Source organism: Neodiprion fabricii, chromosome 3 (genome assembly GCF_021155785.1).
Source record: "Neodiprion fabricii isolate iyNeoFabr1 chromosome 3, iyNeoFabr1.1, whole genome shotgun sequence".
NCBI lineage: Eukaryota > Metazoa > Arthropoda > Insecta > Hymenoptera > Diprionidae > Neodiprion > Neodiprion fabricii.
Window position 1 is genome coordinate 21,470,539 of NC_060241.1, and position 21,778 is coordinate 21,492,316.

General features: G+C 32.8%; 1 protein-coding gene across 2 annotated transcripts; it reads left to right on the top strand.

Annotated features, from left to right (window-relative positions):
- Positions 1–69: 69 nt before the first annotated feature.
- Positions 70–21,763, top strand: LOC124178761 (mitogen-activated protein kinase 1). 2 transcript variants are annotated; one of them, XM_046562362.1, is made up of 8 exons: positions 70–283; positions 4,205–4,331; positions 4,840–4,950; positions 5,443–5,694; positions 5,809–5,976; positions 6,396–6,584; positions 6,669–6,803; positions 9,911–21,763. In XM_046562362.1, the coding sequence occupies exons 1-7, from the start codon at positions 99–101 to the stop codon at positions 6,792–6,794; spliced, it is 1,158 nt and encodes a 385-aa protein (XP_046418318.1). In that variant the 5' UTR covers positions 70–98; the 3' UTR covers positions 6,795–6,803; positions 9,911–21,763. The 2 variants fall into 2 exon arrangements, with proteins under 2 accessions (XP_046418318.1, XP_046418319.1); XM_046562363.1 differs by lacking the exon at positions 70–283 and adding an exon at positions 774–792.
- Positions 21,764–21,778: the final 15 nt, after the last annotated feature.

Sequence of the window (21,778 nt, forward strand, 5' to 3'; positions counted from 1 at the left end):
TATTCCCCGATTGGAGCGTTCCTATGCAAACGCTCATAACGACGCTGCATCTCACTCGAATGCCAAGTTTGTCCCACTTCTCTCTAGCCTGGGTATCTATGGCCTTGATCTATGGCTCGAGCATTGAAGAGCTCACGAGCCGCAAAGTAGTTGTCAAAATGGCGGGCGAAGGTTCGGCTTGCATAAATCCAAATGCAGAAATTATTCGGGGACAAGTGTTCGAAGTTGGTCCGCGATATACTAATTTGTCGTATATGGGAGAAGGAGCTTACGGAATGGTTGTGTAAGTTTCACAGGCAATATTTTCATGGCAAAAATGGCAATTTCATCATATGCATTGACCAGCATTGTGACAGGCGATAAGATAAACAATTCGAGCTCTTACTAGCCGAGACATGTTAACGATTCGATTATAATGATAACACGTCAGCTCATACGAGAATGCTCGGCAATTTTTTCATTCTATGTACGTTTTACGAACCACACCTTTACGCCAGCTGCTGATTGCCTTTAATTGGCGCCACATTCAAATTCCTGTCACACCCCTTTCCTTCATTTCTGCAGGTTACGCCACGCTCAAGTTTAGAGAGACCTTGATTCGACTGCCTCGTACTTCTTTTTCCAAGTCTACATTTTTCAGATGTTTTGCGTAGTCAGTGATATATTAACTACGAATCCGCCTCTCCTTTATCAATTCAGCTCTCCAAGAAATATATAATCTTTGAATATGTAAAAGTTGAAGGATCCAACTTGACACATGCAAAATTTCGGGGTCAATTGTCTAGCAAATAAGTATGAAAAACGTTTTGAAAATTCGAATTTTTAACACAGAGCGTTATGACACTTACCTTCGAAGTTTTGGGTAATTTCTATGCATAAATATTTAGGAACTTCCCCTCAAAAACATGGGTATTATAATACAATTGACGATGATTCTAAACACAATGAACACACATCGAGTTGTTAGAAATTTTGGAAAGATATTTGACATTAAATATTAAACTAGAGGTTATGTTACTTGGTCATGATGTACAATAACAGTGCAGAAGCTGCGTCATTCTAGGCAGTCAAGCAGTAATCATACAGATTTTTGTATGTGATTAATGAAATTAATAAGTTTAGGTTCTCAAAGTATTATACTGTTTTGTTTTCATGATTTTCTAAATTTCAGACAACCCTATCATTGTGAAATAACAATTTTCAAAAATACATTCTTACATTAAGAGGGTGGTACATCGTGGTACAGCTTGAACGGTCTAAAATCATACCTATTTTTAGGAGTTTCTGTTTAAAGAAAATGAAAACAGGGCAACTTGAGTTTCAGGACTTTATTATTTGTAGTTTCAAGAACATGGTTGAATTTTTTCATTGAAATTAATAGCAAAATGGTAGCATGGCGCCTATAAGTAGCGAGCGACCACGTTTTCAATACGGTGGTGTAGATTCCTCGGTCAATTTTTATCTGAATGACTGGAAATTTTGACACAATCTGTAAATTTTGTTTATCGATTCGAGTTTGTGTATAGATTTTTGAATTTCAATACCAAATCTTAATATAAAAATTTTTGTTCATAACCGTATATATATGAAAAAAATATCAAGCTTTACTGATCAAAACTTCAGATACAGTTTTTGCAGTGGCCGAAATCGTTATTGCATTATTCGTAAAATTCAGTAAATGTATCATGAAATTTTCTTAAAAGTGGAAAACTCGTGAAAAACATGAAGGATTTTTACACATTTTAACGGAGAGCGATTTTTAATACGTCACTTGTTCGTATGCAAAGAACGATTTTGTTAGTTGTCAGTCATGTAACGTGCTTAAAGTTACTAACGTCCAAAATCTTCTTTCACTCTAAAATTATAAAATAGTAGTTCTTCCAAATTTTTTACTTTAATGTTACTAATTTAAACAACTAGTCATGTATCGTAGTGAGCAGTTTTACCAGTTTCCAATGGAGAGAGAAAGTTTTTAATCAGACTCCATCTGTTGTAGAAAACAGATTGAAAACGTTTCTTTTTAGTTTCATTTTGCATTTATATATGTATTGTTCATTGAAATCCTGACATTTCATCTGCAAAGTGGAGGAAAATATTAACGTAATGTAATTTTAGAAAATGTCGTTATTTTCAACTTAAGAATTATCCAAAAATAGACTATACTTCTATATTGCAAATTCAACTCCGTTACAGTTATTTTGAAGTTTTGAAATTGTAATTTTTTGTTCAATGTTCATTGTGTTATCTTTAATAATTTCAATGTTGGAAAATCCCCAGTTTTTCCTGTCAGATGTGTCTCAAGAACATATTTTGAATTATTTTGTGTGCGAAATTCAGTATTTCAAGAGACGTATCCACTTCGAATTATTTATTATGTAATTACTAAGAAATAATGTTAGAAGATAAGGTGACCATAAAACCACACGACTAATAGCAACCAGTTTTCCTTTAAAGACTGTGGATTGTACATTCATTGTGCGTGCAATGATTTGAAATGACAAGGCTGAAGCTAGTAGCGAGAGTTAGCAGCCAAATGTGCTAATGTTAATTCGAATAAGGTAGTGGTGAAGTCCGAAAATCAAAATTTTGTGAAATACCCTGAACCCCCAGTACTTTTATAGAATTATGAGCATAAAATTGAACTGTATTTTTCTAATTCCAAAACTACTCACTAAGGTTTGGCTGCTAGCTTCAGCTTCATTTTGAGATGTTCTAGATAAAAGAAGTTTCATCCATTTACATTCGAAACATGAAATTGACTACTACCCTTATCGTGCGGTACTACAATGTATTGTCATGCAGGGTTTTCATTATACCTGCAAACCAGAAAAATCTGGAATATTCGGAGATTTTTGTTTTCCTAAAAAAAACCAAGATATAGCCAAAGAATCCTGACGATTTATGGAAAAACTGAAATTTCAAAATCACACTTTTATATTATTCCAAACGTTACGGTTGTAGTCTAACGCTTGGCATAGTTGTGTAAGCGAGAACGGATGAAAAATTGAAATCCGAGTGCAGTACAGAAATGGAACCCAAATGAAATATAATTTAAAATGATTGATTAAATTTCTTCGTTCATTGCATTAATCGTAAACTACACAATCGCTATCTAAATAATTACTATTTTAAACGTGTAAAAGTCGGGGAGTTTTATAATCGAAAATTAGTTCTATTACTGTATCATTTATCAGATTATATCTGTACGAAATTTAAATGATAGATTATAATTTTAAAAAAAAGCTGAGCCTGTTAGGTCGTTAACTGTAGTTTCTTTACTTATACTTTGGAGAATTTACTAAAGGGTGTTTCTTTTTAATTGCCTCAGGCCAATTACCCCAAAACTAAGCAACAAATCAAAAATCGTTTCATAGAAAATATTCAAGGTTTGAAGGGGTAAGAAAAGAAAGGTATCAGATTTTTTGCAATTGAAACCATCAAGGTCAGATGAAGGTCAACTTAGTTATTTTTAGATGGGATAGTATATCTTTTTTATTGGTCTCTGATTGGGCATCAAATTTTGCATAAAAAATGACTTACGTAGTTGTTGCCTAAACTCGACCGGTGATAAGATACCAGCCGGTCGAATTGGAACAAGGTACCTTGTCAGTTCTATGGCAATACTTGAGGCCTCAAGTATTCTAATACAAAAAGTTGCCTGAATTCTTTTCTGTGTTGAGTCCATAAAATTAGACAAAGAGTAGTACGTTTGTTGGCATGGTAGTTTATTTATTTGTTGTCAATGAGTTGGGTGGGTTGAGATAAAGAAACTGCAAGACTATTACGATGTAATATATGGACAATCCTTGATGATCTATGTTACATTTCCAGTGTACAGACTTTCAATGATATCAACTACCCAGATATGGTGTAGTAAATGAATAGAAACGATTATATGAGGATTTTTTGTGTCATTTCACTTAAGTAGTCAATGCCGATTTCACAAAGTGTCTAGCTGTCAGGGACATCTGGAAAACCGGAAACTATTAGGAAATTTGCATGCGTCTGGAAAAACCAGGGAATTTCAGGGAATTTGATATGTCATTGACACTAGGCACCCTGTTTCAATTTGAACAGCAGAAACATCATATGTTTACCAAACAATGAGATGAATGTTGAATGGCGTGATGCATACATCGATCATTATTATAATTATAAAAAAAAATATTGGTATTAATTTGTTTTTTTAATTTATTTTTTGCAGATCTGCGTACGACAATGTAACAAAAACTAAAGTAGCTATCAAGAAAATATCTCCCTTCGAGCATCAAACTTACAGCCAGAGGACTTTGAGGGAAATAAAAATTCTCACCAGGTTCAAGCATGAGAATGTAAGAAATTTTTATATAGACCTAATATTTATTGTGTGAGAGCAAATTGATAACCAATTCCTTACAGACTTTTGAATATCTCTCTGTTTTTTGCAACAAGTTTGACAAGAAGTATAGTATCACTTATTTTACTCAAAGCGCAGCATAATTCTGTATAAAAATTGAGACAACACGCGGTTTGTATCACCCATATGAAATCCTTAATTACTTTCAAGAAGTTACAAGTATGCGATTTCATATTACTCAATGAATCATAGAATTTTGACAAAACACATACTTGAAAAAAAAGAAACTGAAAGTAAAAATAAAATTAACGAAAACTCAATATCCTTGATACATTTTGAAGTCCGAAATAGAATACTTGCAATACTTACCATAATCTGTATTTGCTTGCAACGAGCAGTATTTGTAATGCAGGTTTCAAATATTATACCAAAAAATATTATTCTGAATTCATATCTGTCTCATAGGTATATGTCAAGAGTAATTGATAATAATTCCTTTTCAGATTATAGATATACGGGATATACTAAGAGCACCAAGTATGGAACAAATGAAAGATGTATACATTGTACAATGTTTGATGGAAACTGACCTGTACAAGCTACTCAAGACTCAGGTAAATTTATTTTACAATTCACTACGAGCTTTATCTGCACTTAGTACAGATTTTCAACTATCTTGGATTTATTGGACATTTTGGATAAATTAGAAAAATGCAAAAAGTTATCACACTTTCATTATTCGAGCGTTTTCTTTTCATCGTATATTTCTTCTATCTGTCTTAAATTTTCATTGAAGAATTAAGCACACGAGTATTTATGTGCCTGAAATTACGAACATTTATTTTAACAAATATTTAAGCAACTTTTCCATATAACTTTATTTGAAATTTTCTATTACAAATTAAATTACAAATTCATTCACCGCTTTTCGCTAATTTTGGAGCGTACTGTCATAAGCAGCGGAAAAGTTTCGTAAAACGACTTGCATGATATACGGTCTTGATTATAATAAATGTTCAGAACTTCAAGCCAGCACATGAGTGTCTGTAACTTCTTTTACTAATTGTAATCACTATAACTGATTGAACTTTTATTTATGTTTGCAGCCTATTAGTAACGATCACATATGCTACTTCCTGTATCAAATATTGCGAGGGCTCAAATACATTCATTCAGCAAATGTATTGCACAGAGATTTGAAGCCCAGTAATCTGCTACTGAACACCACTTGTGACCTTAAAATCTGCGATTTTGGGCTCGCCCGAGTTGCGGATCCTGATCATAACCACGCCGGCTTCCTTACAGAATATGTCGCCACTAGATGGTATCGGGCACCGGAAATAATGTTGAACTCGAAGGTACTTAATCCAGTCACGTCCGAATGATAGTTGTAGGAAAACTTACTCATGAAAGAACTTGTATATCTAATAATAGAGCCTAATAATCTACTTATTTTTACAATGTGCTTTTAGGGTTACACCAAATCAATCGACATTTGGTCAGTTGGGTGTATTTTAGCAGAGATGCTGTCTAGGCGAGCTATATTTCCTGGAAAACACTATTTGGACCAGCTCAACCACATTCTGGGTGTACTTGGTTCTCCGTCTGCTGATGATCTCGAATGTATTATTAATGACAAGGTATGACATTTCAAATGCCTATACCTGTGAATCATCTCAAAACACTTAATTAATTATCACCATCACAAATAGCACTGAGGAGCATGACTATTAGTATTTTTTTTTTTTTTTTTTTTCAACCATCTTGTATAAAAAATTTATTATATTTATTTACTTTATCATTTTTAGGATTTTGTCAACCGTGGTAACATTCTGTCAACGTAACATGCAATCGCTAAAAATCGTAATGCTTCTTGAAAAGCTACAACTGGTTTTCTAGTGAATAAAAGTTCTATAACTTGAACGTTTTCACGCAGGAATTTAATTACCATTGAGATAGCTAAAATTATTTTATTTCTCACTTCGTTTAAGAAATATAGCTGAAAACATTTTTCGAGTTTGAAATGTTGCTTACAGTTATTTGAAACTTGTTGAAACAGGCTCGTGGTTACCTTCAATCTTTGCCGTACAAACCCAAAGTTCCATGGACAAGTTTGTTTCCAAATGCTGATCCGAGAGCCTTGGATCTTTTGGATAAGATGTTAACATTCAATCCAAACAAACGTATCATAGTGGAACATGCTTTAGCTCATCCATATTTAGAACAGTATTATGATCCAGCTGACGAGGTGAGTAGTTGAATCTGTCTCAATTATAATAGTACTAGTAAATTATAATGTATCGAATGAATATTTCTTCACTCCTTTTTATAGCCTGTAGCGGAAGAACCGTTCAAATTTTCCATGGAATTAGATGACCTCCCGAAAGAAACTCTGAAGCAGTATATATTTGAAGAAACTTTGCTTTTTCAGCAGAATAACCAAGAGAATACCATATAGTCCACTGGGGTGAGATCTAATTTTTTTTACTTTACTTGACTTTTAGATATGTTGAATTCATTGTTTCCATTGAGATATTCGTGTTTGTGTATCACCCACATTTTTTAAACTCCATATAGTAGTGAAAGTTGAGCGGCAATGGATTTGCCCATGGATACTTGCATCATCGGACTAAGTATAGTGTACAAATGATACTTTTTCCAAGGTGATTCAGCATTTTTAGATATAGTGATTTAAAATTAATATGGTACTTGAATGCATGGGTTACATTTACGTACAAATATATCAGCTATGCCAAGATTGAAGTTATTTTATGATCTTTGAGACCAAACAGAATTAATATTATCTCTCTGAGATGGTTTTTTACTTGTTCTTGTTTTACAAAACGATATGGATACTAGCCTTGTCATTGGACTTCAGATTTTTAGAAAATTCATGCGTGACACTTCGTAAACTGTGAAAATTCGTTTTCATCCAGTTAGACTGAGCAAATTTGTTTTTCTGGCAGAGCAACCTTTTCGCTATGCAACGAATTGACACTTGAAGTGATTTATTGAAGTCTGTTGGAACAAAAAAATGAGATGAATGACAATTATATTTTGATGAAAAAATTATGGTTCCTAAGTAATTACAATACTGAAACAAATTTGATGAAGATTACGTGTATTCAAAATTTAAGATAATTGTGCAAAATTTATGAGTATAAAATCAGATAATAATCACGTATAAATTTACTAGCTACAACGTATAAATATGTATTAACTATAATCACGAAAAATAGAAATGTATAAATCAAATCAGAAGCTCTTTTTTTATTTTGAACTATGCAAAATATTAGTCAGAATACACGAACTATTACCAAAATTACAGAAGGAATCTATCCAATCTTAGAAAGTTCATGTCCAATCGCATTTCACATGTATGTATTAGTGAGCGTGAAGGCGAGAGAACAAGGATATCGAAACAGGTGTGGGACATAGAAAAAGCGGATAGAATGAAAGTGAAAGAGGGTATTATGCCGTAGGACTACGTTCCCTTGGTACCAAATTTAAGAATACAGGGGAAGATGTGGCAACGCGGGTCCTCAAACTGAAACAGGCTACCTAAAAAAAATTAGCCGACTGATATTTCCACGTCCAGGGCAGTGATACAAAATGGTATGCAACGTAGCTCCGCTGATAGCGATCGACAACCACGATGGTTGTTAAATTTTTTCAAGTACTCAACAAATTCATAAAATTTTGATGAATGAAGTTTTGAATCGACGTTTTCGCGTTCAAACTTATTAGGCTTTTTAAAATTTTATTGAACAAAAACTTACTGATAAAAGGGAATGACGATGTTAGATGAATGTGCAATATTCAATGACACATTTTTTTTACCTCGTTTAATTTCTAAAAGTATTATTTTTCAAGCGGGAGGCCCTGCCCCCTTACACCCCCATCAGCCGCAAACCTTGGATCCACTCCTCCGCCTTACATCCATGCACTGCTTGTATGCGTTTCTAGGATTTTCTTTTTTTTTCTTTTCAAATCAGTAATGTGGTCGTAGTTGAGTCGTAAATGAAGATGGAACATGGATTCTATGAAATCTCTATAATAAATTCGAAACCGATCAAGGCCCCCCCCTCAAGACAATGCTCCAGTCAGTATTTATCAACAAAATCGCCTAAAATAAATGTAGAATGAGTTTCTTCGATGATTTGTGAAAAAAAGCATGAGAAAATTTCAAAAAATAGGGAGAAGCTTTTTAACATCACGAGGTTTGGGTGTGTCATTTATTCTCATTAATATCAAAGCCTACCCACCACTGATGAGAAAACAAATAGGTAAACACCATTCTGGATGAAACACCAAACAAATATATTAGCTCTTTGTTCAATGCAATAATAACATCGTGGTTTGTATCCTTAGCGGAAATATTAATTTTTATGATCATAACTTTTTTATGTGGCCAGTTTTGCCCCACCCTCCCAGTTTATATAATTTTTAGTGAAGTTACATTGCATACAGTCTCTTCTTACTCACCTGAATGTGGGAATGCGATTTATTCATTTTTTCTTTCAGTGATCCATTTTGCCCCACCGTTGTAAGTGTTGATCGATGTCAGTGAAATCATGTTACCTTTGGTATCACTCCCCTGAACGCAGAAATGCCAGTTTGCCAATTTTTTTTTGGTAGCCCATTCTGCCTCGAGGGCCTGTGCTGATTGTGCTACCCCACCTTCCCTTAATTCATGTGTAAGTTCAAGGGATGTCAGGGCTTCAAGTTCTAGTGACGAAGTCAGAAAATCATGTCTTTCTTTATTTTCTTCTCCTGAGCATCGGCATTACTTCAAATTTTGGAAATATTCGAAAAAATGCAATAATATGGAATGCAGCTTTACAGTAGCATGCAACAATTTTTCCTACAGAGTTAATTTCTACAGAAAAATAATTTCATAATTATACGTCCGAAAACTGCATCTAAGTGGATGCTATAATCTCATTGCAGTGCGTACCGACTGCATTAAATGTCTTCTACTTTGTCTATTATCAGAGGCTGTGCATTGCAATGCAAAAGAGAACATGACAGTCGCGTATCCTACTTGCAATTTTGAATTTTGATTTTATGCAAAAATGTATTCGTGTTTTTTTCTTCAGAATTGCGTGTAGAATACTGTTGTGTGTCCTTTTTTACAGTGCGATACATAGCCACGGATATTAACCAAAGAAGAAAACTGACTATAGCTTCCTCTTCAGTGATTTGTAACATCGTAAAAGTTGGAATAATAAAGGGAATCTATTACACCAAAAGCTGGAATAGGTTTCACCTAATGTAGATATGAGTATCCGTTGAAACGAATTCTGTAGAAATTATGCCCTCTCGTTTAAACCCTCTGGATGATGTTGAGCACGTTATGATTGGTACATACTATACTAGTGGACATTGCAGATACTGTGTCTCGTAGAGTCTACAGAGTGCTTGGCGTCAGAAATTTGGAAATGTTTATGGGTACTTTTTACAAACAGTTGTATCGCAAATAAAAAATAAAAAAATAGTGAAAAAGAGATTGTGTGTTAGTAATTTTTAAACTAGTAGTATCTGCGACTGATAAATATTTTGTTATATTTTCAGCTTGACTCCAAGAATTGCAGACTTACAGGAAGTAAATGAACGTGGCATACCTGACAAGTTGAGTGCCATCAAGAATGGAGAATACGTACTGGGGTTTAAGGTTCGTTATGTGACTCGGCGCGAGTAAGACATTGGTTGGTAAGGCACTGGTGCCACACGTATACACTTGTACATTCACATTCTCTACCGAAATATAGTGATTTTTATCGCACTAAACGCATAATATTAATTCGTATTTATCTATCCTGAGTTATCATAGCTTATATGCCATATTCTACTTTTTAATAATTAATAATCAGTAATTACTACATTCGTGCACTATCTGTGATTTAATTACTGAGCAATGAGGTGATTCTGTTATTTATAATAAACCCAGTTCAAATTTTGTATATATATAGATTTACAAGATTATTACGAATTTTGTTCCAAAGTTTTTAACGGGATTAATCTTTTTTATTCGTTCGTTAGTGTATGTCAAGCAATAGGCATGAAAAATTGACTTTGTAGTCTTTTAGGTACATACAACACTGAAAACGAAAAATTGACAGACATGTGTTTGTGCATAATTAAATTGAAATTTGTTAAATTGCGTAATTTTCGAAAAACGAAAACTAACTATAGGCACGCACATTTTGGCGTTAAATATTGGTTTGCTTTTTTCAAGAAATTATTCATGTAAAAACTTATAATCAAACATTAAAATTTAATCAAACCTATCACGATGTTATGCGATGTTCCAACTATGATCCACCATCATTCAGATAGCCTGATGATATCAGGCAGTGCGAGAAAGTAATTACAAGAATATCTGCGGGGGACTTATCAAATTCTATAAACCATCAAAAATTTTTTTAATTTCCTGACAAAAAACGACACGTCTCATAAGGTTTAATCTGTCCGTTTCAAGACAAGATGATACCACTGATACCATATAAAGAAAGATTTGGTTCACTTCTTAGTTGGAACGATATGGTCTCAAAGTATGTATGTACCTCTTACGTAATGGAGTGCAAAATTGTAATGCAAATATTTCTTCAGGAAAATTGAAAGCCAGCAGACCATACTTTACTTGATTCCTCGTTTTGGCTACGAGCTATGATAAGTACCTAATAAAATTAGGAATTGGATCAGTGATTACACAAACATTTACCTCTGGACTTGGAATCATTAATGATGTTAAATTAAAAGTACTAAAGATTTCTGTTCAATGATGCAAGTTCTGTAAAATAATTAATAATAAGACGTGGTGATCTTCAAGCGAAAATCACCATTGTGAAACCATCGCGACAATCTGTCTTTCGATGTTATGATATTTTCCCTCATAACAGGTAAAATTATCATCATGTACTAACGTATATTATGCGCGATTGAGAGGTGTATGATGAATTTGTTTTGATAAATCAAAAATAATGCGAGAAAAAAAATTTGTCGCCAAACAGAAGCTTTAATTATTGAAAATTCGGCACATTCATCTGTATATGTAGGGTATCTTGGATGGATCGACATTGGGAGCAAAAGGACAGTATTTAACTGATAAATTTACGTATTGCTAATTATGTGGCATTGTTTGTGTTGCAAATTCTTACTCAGATATAATACAATTCAATCCATTAATATCGTCACGTATCTTTAGAACATAAGATAAAAATATGGTTTACATGATATACATAATCATCTCATTAAAAAACCAGTCTTGCAATTGAAGCAATTGTGTTGTGGGTTGTTGGGGGTTGTTGGGATTTAAGTTGATAGATTTTTTATGGGTAAGACGGACACAAGAACCGTAGCATATTCTCTGTAAGATGTTTCTTTGGCCTTGTTATGCAGTATTTCCTACCCAGTTATTTGGTGCATATTGGTGTTTTAATTGAGTCGAGTTAATTTAATATTTCGAGAATTTTGACAGAAGCTGTTATTTGTAAATCCAGAAATAATGTTATTCTTACCGTTACGTTTAGTGATATTGTAAGCTAAACAATTTTGGTTATAAACTCAAATCAATTTAACTACAATTATAGACCTTAGCCACCAGATAACCAGAAGCCAAATAATATATCTTTGAACATAAGTTATACGTTGTTTTCAATGCTTTTAATCTCATTGTAAGAGATGGGATAAAGGATGGTGAGAAGAAAGAGCTAGATAAAAACCGAAAATAAATTGATTCAATTCCACTGAATTGGACTGCGAAAGAAGAGAAATTGAAGTTCGAAATTTACTTATATGTTGCACAGAATAATTTCCTCGAGAAACCGTGAGTTCAATATTTCACGTTTCAATTTTTTATATTATGCTAATATAAATAAGTATTATTTTTAGTTATTCTCTTTGCAAATATTCTTACAGAAGAAGTAATGAACCCTAATTTTATCTAAGTTACAAATATCATACATGTTAATGATATAAATATATTTATAAAAGTATTATAAAAAAATTTTTACATATCGCACATGTATAAAAACATGAAATTATTTTTACTTATCAACCAATTTTCGACCACTTTTTTAGGGTCACAATCATTATCTGATTGCAATTTGGATATACTATAGTGCACACTGAGATATGATGATCCTCCAATTTTTGGCTTTCAGACTTTACCGTTTACGAAGAAGATATCGACCAAATTTACCACGTTTTAAAATTCAACCTTTTCTCCTCCAACTTTTGGCCGTCAGACCTTACCGTTTACAAAGAACACATCGGTCAATTTTATCACGTATTAAAATTCAACCTCTGTCTTCGAATTTTTAACACTTTTTGTCGTTGCTAAAGAAAAGGACTTCCTGTTTGTTTGTTTTTTTATAAAAAAAAAGTCTGATATGTTCGAATATAAAATTCATTTCACGATGCATCTTCAGGAATTGTCAACAAAAAACTTGTAAAAAATTAATTCCTTTAATTTTTTTTTATAAAGTAGGACGTATATGAGATCACAATTGAAGTGATATAAATATTCCAGGGATAAAGGATATATTCAGAAAATTCTAAGATAAATTAGGTTCAATTGGGAAACGCGATAAAATTGCTTGACGCGTTTCTTGTAAACATTAGGCCTAATGGATTTTTTGGACTCGTCATGTTATAGTGAAATACCCTATATAACAATATATAATTTGTAGCTTGAATAAGATTGCGGTTCATGACATCTTCAGTATGAATATTTGTCTCAAGAATAACTTGAAACAATCTTTTGACACATATTTGCCCTAACTCATGTGAACTGAACCACCTCCTAAAAACAGTCATATTTTTTCTCAAATTGAGGACTAACAATTTTTGACAATGTTGAAGTCAGTAAAATAAACATTGAGAAGAAATCACTGTTTCGGAAATGTAGAATATCTTTAAAGTTAATATTGCAGAATGCGAGTATGTTTTACTTCGTTATTGTTTATTGGAAATCGGACAATCTCAGAGTCACGAAATAACAAGTTTTCCGAAAAATACATCGTTACATTGACGTTACGAACTTCAACCTCATCAGAATAAGGTGACCCCTGTTATGTATAAAATTTCCCATTTTTACCACTTTCTTTGAGGATATAAATATTTTTTAATTACCAGAAAATAATAACTATATGTATAAGAGTGTGCTAGTAGGTACAAGATCAATGAATCTTTAAAGAGTGAACAACTTGTGATTGTAAGAAAAAATTAAGAGAAGAAAAGAAAAAATGTATACTCATCCTGAGAGGTCGAAGTATGAAACCTTAAGATAGAGGTCAGGTTATTTTGGCAAGTAGAACAAAAATGTCGATCAGTGAAAAGTAGTTAAGTCCATGTGATGAGATATTGAACGCCTTGCAATTGTTCTTTTTGCAATTTTTTTTTGGATGCCATAGGTATACAGAATTGCCGCTAGAAAAAGTTGTTCTTCAATTCTGGGTTGTAGAAATAATTTTGATACGTAACAATTAGGTGTGAAATAACGTAAGTCGGTTAAATATTTGGCTGAAGTTGAAGAAGTGAAAAAAAACTATTCAATATCTTACAGGTAAATTCAAACGCTGGTATCAAATCAACGTGGCTACTGTTGAAACGCTTGCAATTCCACATACCAGTTTTATACACTATTCATTGCCAAATGACAAAAAAATTGTTCAAATATGATTTCACCTTTGAAAAAATTCAATTTTTTCTTAACTCCAGTCGGTCACACCTCAGTGAAACCGCATAACGGCCACACTGGGTGAAATATACCCCAAGTAATTTTTTTCCTTCAAAAATGAGTTTAAAAAATTTTAAATAAATTTCCATGATCTATTTAAGGATCGTATAAAATGCTCTCTCAGTTTTTCTAACCAAAATTGATTTGTCAGGTTGAAATATTGTAAAACATGGGCAAAGTTAAAGTGCCAAAAATATTAAACAAAAAGAACTTTATTTCGCATGAAGAATAGCGCCACGAGACCCATTTCCACGGATAAGAGACTTCGAGGAGTTTGAAAAATATTTGGAGTGAAATTCATCCAGCGTGACCGATAATTGTTGGTAAAGGATAGATTTTGGTGAATCAAATTTTTCATTATGTACTTTGGTAAATCTGACACCAAATAAATAGTATATTTTCAAATTAATTCGATAAATCGAAAGCAATTCATCAATGGCATCTAACATTGTGGTCTTTTGCGGCATAATAACCTGTTATTGTTTTGGTAGCGTCAAGTTATGAGATAGATTATTGTGTTCCTCAATCTGGCAATGAAAGGGTCGGTAGACAAACTTCTGCGAGCGTACTCTGTATATCTGGGGACCGATTCTGTAATTTCATTTTTCACATTTCCCACCATCCAAGCATGCTAATTGGTTTGATCAATAATCAATCAATAATGAAACGTATATGCACTGTGAGGATTCGGTAAACTGTACCAATTTGAAACAATCGATCTAACAGTGCGTTGCCCTTATCACTGTGGTCTGATCACCAAGTCTGCAATGTTAGCAGAACCATGTTGGAAAAATCGATCATTGCAGATACCATAATTACGTGCTCGATTCCGTTACCGATAAAAAAGTATTTTCACTCTGAGCTGCTGACGCAATGTCATGTTGGCAGCGCTTAGTCTAAAAACGTCCAATAATGGCTATGGAAAAATTACTTTGCGCAAGAATTAGGTGCTCTTAGGTGCGCTTTATTTAAAAGTAAAGTGCTCGAATTCATTATCTTAAAAAATGTATTTCCACCTCGAAAAACCGTCAAATAATGACGGTAGAAAAAAATTCGTTGATACAGGAATTGGGTGCTCATTAGGTGCTGATTGTGTACGATATTAAAAAATTAGGTGCTCCATTTCGTATCGTCTGCAATTGATTTTTACGTACGGTTGCTATCGCAATGTATCGTCATGCTTGAATTACCCGGCAGGTGATTTTTTTTCTTGGGGTGACTTTTTACACAGAAAACTGCAATGAAAAATATTCAATTTTGAGGCAGTTTCGAATTATTTAATTTCGAAATAATGAAGGTATCTCAATATCCATATTCTTATTTCTTTGGAGTATCATTTGAAGCTTAGGTAAAAAGTTTAAAATCTCAAACTCAATTTTCACAACTTTTGAAACGTTTTTTGACAGATTAAATTGCGTTTTAGACCAGTCATCCAAGCAGCTTCTAAGTTTGAGATTTTCAGGCCAATATTGTACGTTTTTAGGCTAAGTGCTGCCAACATGACATTGCGTCAGCAGCTCAGAGTAAAAATTCTTTTTTTATCGGTAACGGAATCGAGCACCTAATTTTTAAATAGGGCACCTAGTTAGCACCTAAAGAGCACCTAATTATAGTATCTGTAATGACCGATTTTTCCAACACGGTTCTGCTAACATTACAGACGTCTGGCCCCCAACATTAGTATCAGCATCTCATTTCCTGAATCCTTATGACTATGGAAGTATCTGTTAAAAAAACTATAAAACTCTGCTGCTTTTCCAGCAACTTAAGTATTTTGATATTAACAACCTCCCCCTCCTCACCCCTGTTATAGCATATACATAGGTTTGATAGTATGTACAATAGTATATTGTGCAACAAGGAGGTAAACTCGGTTTTTTAGGCCGAGCGAAAGTTTGCAGTATGAGTCACAAATTGGGACGCATACAAGCCGAATGCTACTATGCTTGAGCGAGTCGAAGACGAATATTGCAAATACGCTAAGCGAAAAGACCGTTACCTCTGTATTCTACACGATTCTTTACAAAACGAGAGTATGTTACGCGTCTTTTCACTAAGCGGGAAATTGAGGTTAGGGTCACGTAATGTTAGATTTGTTTGCTGTGTTTGTCGCGGCGGCGCATAAACGGAGTTCTGAAAACATCACTTTTAAGTCCCAAGGGTGAAAAGTGGTCTTTTCAGTACTCCGTGCATGCTCATTCGCAGACTTACTGGATCGTCGTAGAAACGGGTACTTGTGTATGGAAAACACGCATCGAAAAACGCGTAAAACATGCTCGCGTTATATTATATACACCGAAATTCCTCAATTATCATTTTTTTCTCTTCATAGGTTTCAATAATTGATGCAATCGAATTTTCTTCTGTAGCGTTAAGTATGATAATTCGTTGAAGATAAACTACAAAAATTTTCAGTTTTTAATTAGATGAAATTGGAAAATCTTAAACACATATAATTATATAAAATATTTATTGTATAATTTGTGAGGATCAATGAGGCTGCTCGTAAGTTAAAGGTATCTGCAGTAAGTGTTCTTGTATACCATCTCGCTTGTGAAATAACTTGATATATACATGCAAGTGGAATGTATGCAATGATACATAATATTATAAACATTGATATATTATCAATATCGTCAGGCCTAATATACTTATTAACGTTATGTATGTGTATTTGTTGTTGTTGCTAATTCATAATTCCTTATATTCAATATTGAAAAAAAAAATTTCTTCTATGGATTTTCGATGTTATATGCATACGTCATTTCGAAAAGGCTGTAATATCTTATGACACAACAAGTTGGTAGATAACTTGCTAATTTCAAATTATCTTCCAATTAACTAGTTAACTCTAGTTGATTTACATATATGAATATAGGATAGTATAATTTGATAAATTATTTTTAACAGACAACACTGATATTTTCGTTTTGAGATGCATCATTTGGATTGATGCTTTCTATTTAGACAGAAAATGTAATCAATATATTGTCAAACTTTTATCAATTTTTATTGAACTCCACTTCATTCGTGCATTGAAAAAATATCTCATTTATTTTACAACGTATTTTACAAAATATTTTCGATTTTAACGAACATCACTTAATTGAAGTAGGATTTCATCAAAATTTCTAACAAAAACACTATTATTGTCTCTACGTCTATCTTGTTTGTTAATATAAGATATTAAGTAGTACGCCTTGGCTGCATTCATAGATTTAAAGTATGTATGATTACTGTCTATTAAGAGTAAGTTTTGGCAGTTCACAATCAAATTGTTCCAGTGCCTCATAACATTCTCCGTGATTAATTCTTACATGTAAATTGATTTCACCTAAAATTTACTAAAGGATGCGAGTTCGAGGTTACATAAAATATAACATCATTCATCACTTCAGCCGTACTATGCTTTTCACAAAGTACTATTAATCAGATCAAAGTCTAGGCAGATACTATACAATCTAAGATTCTTAGATGAATCACTCTGCTGTTGAGTACAAAAACATCAGCCGTGCCAGACTTGTCCCATGATTATACCACCTAGATTTCGAATGGCCCATTAAGGAAATCATCCAATCAGTAAAAAGAATATTTTCTCCATTTGATCGATTGCTTCTATTATACCTGATTCGTTTAAAAACAACACGGTGTTAACGTGACCATGTATCTGAATTTGCAATTGGTAATATAGTTGAAACAAATGCGATAAGCCGAAAATGCATGGTGGCCACAGATCTGGAAAACAGGGAAAACCTTGAAGCCGAGAAATTTCGGAAACTTCATGGAACTCCTAGAACATTTAGGAAATGTATATAGTGTTTATAGAGAGACATGATGAAAGACTAATTTCTTAAATTTTACCGCGAACGGCTTGTTGTCTTTAATATAACAAAGGAAATCAGTAATGCATACAAGTAATTCCACATCGTATCAAAATACTTTGTAATATTAAAATTGTGTGTTCAGAGTTCCAATCCTGTATATTTAATTCATTATTTGAACAGTTATGTATAATAATCAAAAAACTACATGAACAAAATTCAATATATATGGAAGAATATTACAGTTTTTTTGCTTTCGTCTATTAGGAGAAAGGTCAGAGAACAACAGCGTTTTAGGTACAATTAATCCCGACAAAACCAAAAAATTTTTTTGCAAACATATACGTGGCCACCTTGTAATAAAATGTTTTGGAGAGTAATGAATTACTCGTTAGATTTTCTCGAAAAAAACTTGTGAACCTGTTATCATACGACCATCCATTGAAATAAATCCCTTGGATGTTAAGAAAACCGCTTCCCAGAGTTTGAAATTGAAGCTAAAACATGAGGTATAAAGTCTATGAAATATTCCATGCCAAATCACCTATCTTAAAAAAACCTATCTATCTTAAACAATATTCATGAATCTTTATAGATTTCTATTCATACTTAATTTCGCTTTATGAATTTGGCAATAACTGTAAGGTGAGAACCCTGATGTTTGTTTAAAAAATAGTGAAACAGCAACTCGAAATCTCGAATCCAGTATAATCACGGAACTTAAAATACACCTGAAAATTTATCTGATATACAAATAAATTTGATTGTCGGAGGTGGGAGCGAAGTGAAAAACTTGTGCTATCAATTACAATTAACTCAGTTACTGTTCATTAGGTACGTTATTGAAATGAATGCATTTCATTTGTCAGTAAAGTTTTTAATCACCATATGAGATTTGAAGATACCTAATGAAGTGACTGTTTAATGCAACGTTAAACGTGACATTTCAAAGAAATATAACAAGAGTATATTCCAGTTGCAACTGACAGTATATACAGGTTTTCATGTTTCTTCTGTCTGTATAATTGGACTGTAATAACATAATATTGTGACAACGATAAAAATAGAAAACAATACCGCTTACTGTGAAATAAAATGAAATTGGTAAAATTAAAAATGTTCGCACGGAATGACCCGTATAATATATCTTGGGTTATACGAGCAAAACACTAGGAGTTGGCAATGTTGCTGTACACTAAGATTTATCAAATAATGGATCATATCTTCGAAGCCTCATATCAAGGCTAATAAAAATTCAGACAGATACTCGTATTAAACTTGCAGAGGACGAAATTTAACACGAGTCTATGAATGTAGCTTTAAGTGTCTGATTATTCATACTCCCTGTAATCAATAACAGGGCTTCTAGATTCATTACACAATCATTTTTTCAAATTATTGTTATCAATGTAAGATACATGTATTTGAATTACCATTCAAAGTATTATTGTGCTAATATAAACAGGCTTTATTGGCCAATTATTTGGGATTTAGTATTTTCTTACATCCATCATGTACTCTCATCATCATACCGCAAAAAAAACCATGTTTATAAAATTGGCAGAAAATTATGTTTGGAATACCAGAATGGTTATATTTTCGGAACAAAGCTTTCGATGTGTAGTTATATAATATACAGCCCTGTATGAAATTGCAGTTACCGTTGTAGAATAATTCTTTATGGTTACTTGAAGTCGCTTTTCAAAATTTCAAACTGATAATATGCAACCCTTGGAAAACTCTGATGTTAACATTATTTAATGAAGTACTGAATTTGAAAAACTGTATGACCTAATGAAAAGATTACATTATTAGTCATGACTTTGTCTAGATTATGGTACTAATTTCTCGAATAATTTGAACTAGACAGATTTTAAGAATAACGTTTATGTGTTGAATTTTTATCTAAATTTGCACATCTGTACGATTGACAATATCGATTGTACATGATAATTTCTTCATATCATATTTCCTCAAATTAATAGAATAGATCTAAAAGGAAAAGATTTCACTACTTGAATATTAATAATTAGTCTTGTCTTCGGAAGACGTTCCTCGTATATTCACTCTATTAGTTTCATAATCTTCACTTGATGCGGTTAATGGGAATTACCTTCAAGGGTTTCCAATAAAATTGTTCCAAATAACGTACGTCATTAATTGTTTTTCTGTCCTACATCAACAAAACATCTGTTCTACTTTAGATATTTCCAGTTTAAATCATTGGAAAAGGAGGAATTTTACTTCAACAACGAGATTTGTACGCGTGAGGCTGTCCGTGCAAGTTGGCCACTCTTTCAGCATTGTCACATTCGAATTGCTTTTCGCCCTTTTGTAGCATTTTGACGGTTTGTACACACAGGAAAAACTCGGGGAATTCTTACAGCAAGAAAAATTCAGGGAAAAGTCATGCGATTTCGAAAATAAGATTGGGATTTTGAATCTGTCGATGAAATAACGTCGTTCTTGTACAAAGTACTGTCGATTTTAAGAAAAAAAGAATTAAAGTTAATATTTTTTTTCGTCTCAACACTTTTCATACATTCTATGTATAATATATACCAAACCTTTTTTTTTTTTTTTTACGGAAATCTCAGGTTGTTGTTTATAAATTGAGAGTCAGACAGTAAATTAGTTACTAGGTAATATTGAAGATATTAGAATTAATGTGTCACAAAATTGTCATTATTCAGCGGTATATTTCATGAACGCTTACTGGCAAAATCCTATTTTCAGCCTGAAATACCTGAAAAAGTGAGGGAATTTCAGACTCTAAAAAGCGGACGAACACTGATTTTGCTGAATTTTTTGTGTCATTAATTTTAGAAAATGTGTGTGTAACAGTGAAACATGTGTGTCCCTCTTTTTAAATCACTGTTTCCGAAACTCTTTGCCATGCAGAAAACAACCTTCAATCAAATTTTAAATCATCGAATTAACTTTATGACACATCTATAACATTGCGATTTGTATGATCTATTTTCAACAATTACCTGCATAAAGTTAAGTATAAAATAAAAAAAAAAATGACTAGGCGTTCCGGAAAATAGCAAGAAATAATTAGAAATGTTGAAGTTTATGATTTTGACTCGGTAAACGTTCTTTTCTCAGTGATACAACAATCAGTTCGACAAACGTGATAGAATGCTGAAAATCAGAGCGCAAAAGACCAATATTTATTAGCAGCTGTCTTAAAACAATTAAACACACAAACTGTGCAAAGGTTTGTGAATTTGCATTGAAATAACCATTAAGAAGATCGTGAAAGCGACTATAATTAGTTGCTGAGACATCAATCAATTGCTTTTAGTGAGATTTAAATTTTTTAAAATTTTCTACAAGTGAAACGTGGGTTGGATCTCATTCACGTGATTAATTTCAGCTTAGAAAAAATTTAATTTATTTTTTCAATCTGTGATCAATTGGTTACATTATTTACAATTTATTTGAATACGTTTTATGAAAATTATTTTCAAACGTATGTACATCCATTCGTTTACGATGTAAAATTGTTAATAAAATATGAGATAATTAAATGTATTATATACTATAATTATAATAATACCTAATAACTAAAGGGGCTTTGTCAGATTCGCTAAATGCATCACAATCTACACTCAGCAAGATCACCAGTTTTGCTGCATGCGGTAAAAAGGGGAATTCAAGGAGTTTCGCGCTCCGTAACTTTCAACATTTTTTATTTTTTTCGCATTATCTTGTAGTATAAGATTTGTAATATGTTCGTGAAATAATGTAGCGAAGTTTGTTACATTGGTGATGCTATAGCAATTTCAAAAATGCCCCCTGTCATACTAAAATATTCATTTCACGGCACTTTGTTTCGCGTTAAGTTTATTTCTGAATTCATTAACCGAACAA